Genomic DNA, 10131 nt, shown 5'->3' with positions numbered 1-10131 from the left:
ACATAAATACTACAGATAAAAATGCTTAAAAATAATAAAATGACAAACATTAATATAATATACTGTAAATATAATATATAGTATAATAAGAAAAATATAAGAGGCAATGAATACATATCACCGAGAAGCAGCTGCAGTATTAATAATAATAAGCTTATTTTACATTTAATTGTATTTTCAGTCTGTTCCAGTCCGTGATCCAGTTCCAGAGTTTCCACGGAGCCCTGCAGAATCCGGCTCCACAGTTTCCGTCCCGCTCCGCTCTGAGGTCAGTCCGTGTGGAGGACAGGAGGAAGTCAGATCACTTACGAAATGTTACAATGCTCCTCTGATGTCCACAGAGTCTCTGGGTTCATTCTCAGCTCATTGTGACTTTAAATCAGCAGCATGAGCGGCGGAGTGTGTCGCAGAGTCCTGCAGGCCGCCGGCTCTCCTCCCGCGGCTCCCTGGACCGGCTGCTCCCGCTGCAGGCTGCTGCTGCCGGCCGGGCCGAACTCTGGACCCCGCAGAGGGCTGTCGGTTCCCGGCAGAGCGACCATGAATGTGTTCAACAGGGAGATGAAGAAGAGGCAGAAGAACTGGGCAGCTTCTCTGCGGGACGGCCACCAATACGACTACCTGAGGGATGAGGTATGAACTCGTGAATCAGCGTATCGGCCCCATGACACGATTTTATCCCGATACGATTTTATCCCGATACTTGAGTCACGATACGATACTAATGCAATTTTAAGCTTTTTGCAATATGGTGAGTATTGCGATACAATATATTGCAATTTAACTGTTTAATTCTCAGTGTATTCATCTCTCGTCTTTTTATTTCTCCACAATGAGAGTCAAACCCACAGACTGACCAACAAAGTATTCAGTCAAACTGAACTGAACTGATATCAAACATGTATGGACGACAACAACTGCAGCATTTTATCAAACTTTCACAAACAACAAGCTTCACAATCATATCCTGATGCACATGGTTCCACTGTCGTTGGAACACTAAATATCGATACTTGACGTGAATCAAAATAATATTGCTGCACAAAATATCGCGACACTTGCTGTATCGATTTTTTCCCCCACACCTTTAGTAGAAACTTTTACTCAAGTACACATAAAGATAAATAAAAATAAATTCAAGATACATATTACCTACCATATATACCATATTAAACATACTTTTAAAACTGGTCTTTTTTAATATTCAAATTTTATTTTAAGTCTTTAAATGTAAGCCATAATCATTATAATTAGAAGAAATTGAATAAATGAAGACATGAAATGTTGCATTCTGTGTGTAATGGATCTATATAATGTGTTATTTCCACTTTTTGAATTGAATTACTGAGATAGATAAACTTTTCTATGATATTCTAATTTATTGAGATGCACCTGTAATAAAATATTCAATAATATATATATAGTATATTATATTTTATATAATATGCATTTGTTATATTTGTTTATTTGTTCTGTAGGTAGGCAGTCGAGTTGCAGATCGAGTCTATGACATTGCAAGGTGAGTTATTATTCTTATTACACACACACACACACCATACACACAGACACACACACTCTCACAAACAGACACAGATACACACACACTCACATACACACTTACACACTCATGCACACACACACATTCACACACAGACACAGATACACGCCTACACACACTCATGCACACGCACGCACACACACACACACACACTCATACACACATACAAACCTCACACACACACACACACAAACAAACCTCACACACACCCTGACCTGTCCTCTCTCTTCAGGACCTTTCCTCTGGCTCTGGACATCGGTGGAGGAAAGAGTCACATTGCAGAACATTTAAACAAGGTGCAGTCTGACTTACTCACTATAACGTACATTTACTGGAGTACTCTACTGAAGTATATTATGTAACTTTATACTTCTACTCCACCACATTTTAGAGGCAAAGATTGTTCTTTTTACTCCTCTAACTTTACTACCTTAAAGTGATTAACCCTCATAACAGTATATTAAGCCGTTAGAATGAAAACACTGCTTCCATAAATGCATCAATAATAATAATACTCCAATATTATATTTAGAATATATAAAACCATCTGCACAACAAACACGTTTATCTTTGATACTTTAAGTACATTTTGATACTTTTACTTCAGTTTGTTTAGAATTCAGGACTTTGACTTGTTGGTTTAACTGCTCAGTGGGAAAAATGATCTCATTAATGAGTAAAACATGAAGTTATTTACACTGAGCCACAGATAACTGAGTGTGTGTGTGTGTGTGTGTGTGTGTGTTTCAGGAGGTTGTGGAGCGTTTCTTCCTGACTGACGTCTCAGAGAAAACTCTGGTGAGACTTCAAACACATCAGACAAACTATAAATATTACACTACAGATCATGATGAAAGACAATGATATCCTCACAGCTGTGTTCAGATCTCTTATTATTATTATTATTTTTATCATTATTATTATTACAATAGTTTATAACCTATGTATTTACTTTTTTCCCTCGTCCTTTTCTCTTGTTTCTCCTGATTTTTATGATTTTATATAATTATTATTTACAGAATGTTAATGCTGGTACACACAGACAATCACACACACAAAAAGACAGACACACTCACACACACACACACACACACACACACACACACACACACACACACACATTTTCACAGACACACACACACAAACTTCTGATTTTATAAAATTATTACTAACAGAATATAACTGCTGGTATAATTAATTTGTTTTTGTTTTTATAATCTCATGAGAGTCAAGTGACTGACAGCCATCTGTAAATATTCTCACTGAATAACACTGGTCTGTGATGTTATTAAACTTTTTCTGACTCTGGTCTTCAGAAACAGAGACGCCCGACCGAGATCCCGACTCATCACGTTCTGGCTGACGAAGAGTTTCTGCCCTTTAGAGAAAACACCTTCGACCTGGTGGTGAGCAGCCTGAGGTGATCAATGCATCATAAATAATAATAATAATAGTAATAATAATAATACAGATAAACACACTACCGCTCTAAAGTTGGGGGTTACACAGAAAATGTCTGTGTTGTTTTGCATGAAAACAAACTGTTTTATTGATGAAATGAGTTACAAGATTAATCTAAAATATAGTAAAAACATTAACAACATCTCGAACTTGACCTCCAGATACTCAGCCAGCCTGAGGAATTATTACTGCTCAAATCAGCACAAAACTATATTTATTTTCATAATATACACACACACACACACACAAACAGACTTTCGTAATTTACTGTGGCCCTTCAGGAAACTGTTTCCGTTTTTAACATTTTGACGTCTTAACTTGATTTAATCTCACTTCCTGTTCTCGTCTTTCAGTCTGCACTGGATCAACGACCTGCCTGGAGCTCTCAGACAGGTCAGAACAAACACAGGAAACTTTTTTTTTATGTTGTTTGACAAACACAAATAATTTTGTTTACATCTGTGATTGTTTTCCTTCTGATGAACTGCCACTAGAGGGTGGAGTCTCTTCTCTTATGAAAGTAGTCAAATAAAGATGAGTCGCAACATTTTATCTCTTTTTTTTTTTGTTCCAAATTTATAGATATGAAGGTTTCTGTTTACTTCAAGGCTTTTTAATGTTCAGTTTAACCCTCTGAAGCCCAATGAGCCATCTCCTTGTATTTCACTACAATATATAAAATCTATATACATCTATAAGTCCTGCATCTCTATGGGACCGTTATAGGTGCTTTGTACGTCGCTTTGGATAAAAGTATCTGCTAAATGACGTTGTATGGAATCAGCACAATCAGAACAACTCAAACATGTCTTTGTGCAGAATAACACAGAATGAAAGAAATCAGAACTTCTCAGAAAAATTATTTCTTAAAAATTGGAATAAAATAAAAGTTATATATAAACACTTTTCCAAGTGCCTACAAGTGTCCTGAATGTCGTAAAAAGACAAAATGACCAAAAAAAGATGTACTTTTAAAAAAAAAAAGACCCAAAAAATATGTATTATGGTCAAAAACAGTTTTCTCCACATATTTAAGTATTGTCATGTTTCCAGCCTCTCCTGTCCTCTCTGCTCTGTGTAAACAGCCTCTCCTGTCCTCTCCTCTCTGCTCTGTGTAAACAGCCTCTCCTGTCCTCTCCTCTCTGCTCTGTGTAAACAGCCTCTCCTGTCCTCTCCTCTCTGCTCTGTGTAAACAGCCTCTCCTGTCCTCTCCTCTCTGCTCTGTGTAAACAGATTTTCAGTGAATATTTGTCACGTGACCGTTGGTCTCAGCAGAATCAATCATGTCTTCACAGTGTCTCTGAGGAGCAGAATTTAATGATTTTAACAGGATCTGGTTAGTGCAAACGCTGTATTTTAAATGAGACATGGAGAATAAAGAGATTCTGACACAAATATCAACATTTTAACATAAGTTTTGGTCACTTTATATAACGGAAACTTTTTGCAACTAATGATCATAGACTGTTGGAAAGGTCAAATTTTGATGATAATGCCTGTTTTTACTTTATTTTTGGCAATTTCATTAAGAAAATATATGTTTCAGAGGGTTAATGTTCAAAAAACACTTAATTTTTCTCAACCTACCTGAAGAAGCCAAGTCTTCTCTGATTGGCCGGTGTTTCTGAACTGTTGGCCTTAGTAACTATGACAGAATAATGTTTTATAAAGAGCGACAAAGTCCGCGTAGAGAACAGGTCTGTAAGGTGGAAGACTGGATCAAACAAACAGGAATGACACATGTAAAATAAAAAAGTTCTGACACAAATATCAACATTTTAACACAAAACTTGGTCTCTTTTTACAATGGAAACTTTCGTAACTTATGAAACGTTCAAGGACCGTTGGAAAGTTCAAATTCTGATGATAATGCCCGTTTTTACGGTTTCTTCCTACAATAAATTGTTTATTTCTGGAGACCTTTTAAAGAAAACATGTGCAGAGTGTTAAACTGTGATTCAACCCCTCCATGAAACGTGTTCACTGAGCTGTAAATATTAGTTTTTGTGTATAACAGAGACCGTCTCGTCCTCAGATCCAGCAGGTGCTGAAGCCTGACGGCGTGTTCATCGGGGCGATGGTTGGCGGCGAGACGCTGTACGAGCTGCGCTGCTCGCTGCAGCTGGCAGAGACGGAGCGGGAGGGGGGCTTCTCCCCCCACGTCTCCCCCTACACCGCCGTCACCGACCTGGGGAACCTGCTGGGACAGGCTGGCTTCAACATGCTGACTGTGGTGAGGAGCACACACACACACACACACACACACCGACACACACATACAAACAGAGAGAGAGAGACACACACACACCGATAAACACACACACACACACACACCAACACATACACACATACGCACACACACGCACACTTAGTATCAAAAAAATCACTTGAAATACGAAAGTTTTAAATATTGACAAAATTAAACAATTTTTTTCAAATGTTGATATAAAAACATGCTTTTCTCTTTCTGTTTCAGGACATCGATGAGGTTCAGGTTCATTATCCAGGAATCATTGAAGTCATGACAGATTTACAAGGTAAAAACTGCTCCGTTTCTGAATCCAGCTGTGAATCAAAGCTTTAACAGCTTTAACCCTCTGAACCCCAACGAGACGTTTCAGGGCGTCTCCTCTCCTCTCTGCTCTGTGTAAACAGCCTCTCCTGTCCTCTCCTCTCTGCTCTGTGTAAACAGCCTCTCCTGTCCTCTCCTCTCTGCTCTGTGTAAACAGCCTCTCCTGTCCTCTCCTCTCTGCTCTGTGTAAACAGCCTCTCCTGTCCTCTCCTCTCTGCTCTGTGTAAACAGCCTCTCCTGTCCTCTCCTCTCTGCTCTGTGTAAACAGATTTTCAGTGAATATTTGTCACGTGACCGTTGGTCTCAGCAGAATCAATCATGTATTCAGTGCCTCTGAGGAGCAGAATTTAATGTTTTTAACAGGATCTGGTTAGTGCAAACGCTTTATTTTAAATGACACATGGAGAATAAAGAGACGATAATGCCTGTTTTTACAGTCTCTCTCTACGGTAAACGGTGGATTTCTGATGATCATTTAAAGAAAACTTACTTTTCAAACCCCAGTGGCGAGTTTGGAGTAACTCACCATAAATCTCTGATTTTTCAGTCTGTCTGAACCAAATCGGACTGTTCTTTCTACATGATTTGCAAACTTTTCCTTTCATATTTTCTACAGGAATGGGTGAGAGCAACTGTGCCTGGAACAGGAGGTCGCTGCTGCACAGAGACACCATCTTAGCAGCTGCGGCCATTTATAAAGGTGAGACTTTAGAGAAAACAGGAGCTGAGAGTCCTCCTATACGTTAATAAGACGTCCCTGTTTCCACCCCTGACAGCTGTCACCTCAGGCTGTACTTGTGACACTTCTGTTTTCTTGGTTCTCGTTGTTTCCGCTGTTTCCTTTATTAGATCAGATCAGGAGCCTTTAGTTCACCACGCTGACACATCAGCCTGAAATAAACTCCACTTCCTCTTTTTGAGACACGAGCTGCAGACCCACATGAACACTTCAGCTCAGTTTCTCTCTGCTTCCAGCTACAGAAGCCTAATGTGAATAAAATGTCAGAAAATAGTTTAAAACATGCTCAAAGTGAGGCTTTTTATCAAACCAACCAGCGAAGAATCCAGAGTTACTCAGTTTATCATGTACGACAAAAAAACATCAAATCCTCTCATGTAAGAAGCACGAAACAAAACAAATATTTTACATTTTATACCTGAAAAATAACTAAAATAATTATTTCATTATCGATTAATCTGCCTGTTATCTTCCCAATTAATCATTTTGTCAAAAATCTCCAAATTGACCTCTTTTTATCCGACCAACAGTCCAAAATTATTATTTAAAAAAAAGAAAGAAAACATGTTGCCAATCAATTTTCTAACAATTGTCTAGGTCATGAATTAAATTAATTATTTAATTATTTAATAATTTTCCAGAAATTTACTGTATTATTTTTTTGTTTTTTCTTCATTAAGTGCAAATGCCATAAAAAAGTAAATTACTTTTATTACAAATATTAACCAAAAAATAAAAGTTGAAATCTGCAAAGTATTATAATGGGACATCATAGATTTTTATTTTATTTTAATTGAATTGCCTAATGGCCTTGAATGCTAAATAACACTGAATTCAATGAAAAAATAAAAATACAAAAAAATACACATCATATTGTTAAATGTAAAATTGAGGAAACGTACGGTTTTCGTAGTGTAAAACTTAAAATTTAAAAAAATATTAAAAAATGTAAAAAGTGTGGCAGCAATAGTAAACAAAAAACAAGTAAAAAGTAAACAGCTGCAAGTTGTTTTAGAGATAATTTATTTAAAAATACGGATTTTAGAAAACCGACTTTTTACAATTTTTATGATTTTTTAAAACATTTTTTCCATAAAATTTTAAGTTTAACTGTAAGAAAACAGAAAGTTTCCTTAATTTTAATTTAACAATATGATGTGTATTTTTTGTGATTTTAGTTTTACATAGAATTCACTGTTATTTAACATTCAAGGCCATTAAGCAATTAACTAAAAAAATAAAATAAAAAATCTATAATGTCCCATTGTATTAATTTACAAATTTCAACTTTTATGTTATGGTTAGTACGGCATTTACATTTAATGTAGTAAAAAAATAATACAGTAAATTTCTGGAAAATTATTAATCCATTTAATTAATTACCTAGACAATTGTTCGAAAATTAATTGGCAAATATTTTTAATATTTTGTAATAATATGACTGTTGGTCAGATAAAAAGATGTCAATTTGAAGATTTTTAAAAAAAATTTTGACATCTTATTGACAAAATGATTAATTGGGAAGATAACGGGCTAATGAAACAATTATTTTAGTTATTTTTCAGGTAAAAAGGGAAATATTTGCTGGTTTCATGCTTCCTAAATGAGAGGATTTGATGTTTTTTTGTCATACATGATGATAAACTGATTAACTTTAGAATTTTGATGGTTGGTTTGATAAAAAGCCTCACTTTGAGCATTTTTTTAAACTATTTCTGACATTTTATTCACATTAGGCTTCTGTAGCTGGAAGCAGAGAGAAACTAGGAGCTTTATCAGGAGTTAAAGTTGTGTTTGTGTGAAAATGTTTCAGAGATGTACGGCAGCGAGGACGGATCCATTCCCGCCACCTTCGACATCCTCTACATGATCGGCTGGAAGCCTCACGAGTCTCAGGTGAGATCGACTGTAGTGGTGTTTCTGCACTACAACTCCCAGAGTGCACCAGGGCATCAAACGGATTATTATGTTCCCTCCCAGTTTGAGTTCCTGTTTCTCCTCAGGCTGAATACTCATTCTTTATACCCAGAAACATTTCTATTTCATTCATGTTTTTGCCACCTCTGTTAGTATTTTTATGTCTCTATTTAATATTTGGTCTTTCAATGTAAAGAGTTTGAGTTTACGTGTAATTTAACGTGCTATATATTTATAAATATAAATAATCAGAAACTTTTGCAAAATAATGACTAATTATCTTGTTACTTACTGGGGTATTTCATAATAATGAGAAAGTTTTCGCAAATTATTGAGAAACTTTCTCAGAATAATTACATGGTATCTGAAATAAAGAGAAACTTTTGCAAAATATTGACTTAATATCGAAAAATAAAGAGACCCTCAAAATAGTAACAAATTATTGAGAAATTTTCTCAGAATAATGCCTAATTATCTAAAAATAATGAGAAACTCTAAATGTAATGAGACACTTTGGCAAAATAATAATTAAGTATAAGTAAAAAATGATAAAGAATCGTAAAATTATTGAGAAACTTTCTCAGAATAATGACATGGTATCTCAAAATAATAAGACATTTTCTCAGAATTATGACAAATATCTAGAAAACTTAAGAGTCCCTAGAAATAATGAGAAACCTTCTCAGTATAATGAGTAATTATCTAAAAAAATAATTTGAAACTTTTGCAAAATAATGACTAAGTATATTAAGAAAATGAGAATCGCACATTTTTGAGAAACTTTCTTAGGATAATGACTTAATATCTCAAAAACTTGAGAATCTCATGAGAACGTTTCTCAAAATAAGAACTTAATATCTCAAAATAATGAGAATCTTTGTCAAAAATAATGAGAAACTCAAAATAACGACTTAGTATCTCAAAATCAATCAAGTTGGAATCTCAGAATAATAATAAACTTTCTGAAAAGAAACAAACTTGTTATATTTTGAGATGTTTTTTCATTATTATGAGATACTAACTGTTGAAATGATTTCATATTAATAAGTCACTGCTGTCTTTTATCATCAGATTTAGAAACCAGAGGAGATATTTTATATGGAAAACTGGTTTTATGGTTCAAACGTTTTTGTTTTTTGTGTTTTCCAGGCGAAACCAGCAAAGCGAGGCTCGGCCAACGTGTCGTTTGGGGATTTATCAAAGATCGGCCAGCCGACAGACACCAAGCCATAGAAGCACAAACTGCTGCAGAGTGTAAATAATATATTTATGTTTTGTTTAAAAGCTGAAGTGAGGTGTTGAATTATTATAATATCATCATCCAGAATAAAATTGAATAATAAAAACAGCTTTGTGACGTTATTTCCTCTCACAGGAAATTCACTTTTAGAAATCAGATCCTCACTCTTCTGAGTGAGTAAGACTCTGTGGGATGTCCAGTCAGCTGGACAATTTTTTGAAGCCATCTCCTGACTTATACTTTTCAAAGATCTTTTCTCTGAGTTGCTAGGAGTGTTCTTTTGTCTTCATGGTACATTTGTAGCAGGAATAGTGATGAACCAGAGACTGGACCTCCCAGACACATGTTTTTTTTATACTACGATCACTTGACACACATCAACTGCATTCAAGTGATCTTCATTTCACTAACTGAGACACTGCTGCATCAACTAGCTGGACCTCTGTTGAATTAGCTCAGAAAAGGTATGAATTATTTATTTTAGCTTTTTAATTAGGGCCTCGGGGCAATCGCACCGAGCACTACTGTTATACTGTGGATTTTTTCTTCTTCCTCTTCCGGACGCAATTTCGTCCCGCTACTAGTCCTACAACTTGAAGAGTTGCAGGACAAATTATATATCAAAACGTGCAGTTTGAGCGGGATCG

General features: G+C 35.7%; 1 protein-coding gene across 1 annotated transcript; it reads left to right on the top strand.

The window, feature by feature from the left end:
- Window positions 1–279: 279 nt before the first annotated feature.
- Window positions 280–9586, top strand: ndufaf5 (NADH:ubiquinone oxidoreductase complex assembly factor 5). The gene is made up of 11 exons (XM_059331100.1): window positions 280–630; window positions 1476–1516; window positions 1788–1851; window positions 2306–2353; window positions 2872–2975; window positions 3370–3409; window positions 5052–5249; window positions 5493–5553; window positions 6205–6288; window positions 8141–8223; window positions 9394–9586. The coding sequence occupies exons 1-11, from the start codon at window positions 388–390 to the stop codon at window positions 9475–9477; spliced, it is 1050 nt and encodes a 349-aa protein (XP_059187083.1). The 5' UTR covers window positions 280–387; the 3' UTR covers window positions 9478–9586.
- The last annotated feature ends 545 nt before the right edge of the window (window positions 9587–10131 follow it).

The sequence above is a fragment of the Centropristis striata genome, chromosome 1 (genome assembly GCF_030273125.1).
Source record: "Centropristis striata isolate RG_2023a ecotype Rhode Island chromosome 1, C.striata_1.0, whole genome shotgun sequence".
Lineage (NCBI taxonomy): Eukaryota > Metazoa > Chordata > Actinopteri > Perciformes > Serranidae > Centropristis > Centropristis striata.
Note: the sequence above shows the minus strand (reverse complement) of the source record. Positions and strands in the feature narration are given on the sequence as shown.

Coding starts and splice junctions, on each gene's coding strand:
- ndufaf5 (XM_059331100.1), top strand. CDS start 388: ATGAGCGGCGGAGTGTGTCGCAGAGTCCTGCAGGCCGCCGGCTCTCCT. Junction 1,852..2,305: donor TTGCAGAACATTTAAACAAG/GTGCAGTCTGAC, acceptor TGTGTGTTTCAG/GAGGTTGTGGAGCGTTTCTT. Junction 5,554..6,204: donor AGTCATGACAGATTTACAAG/GTAAAAACTGCT, acceptor TATTTTCTACAG/GAATGGGTGAGAGCAACTGT.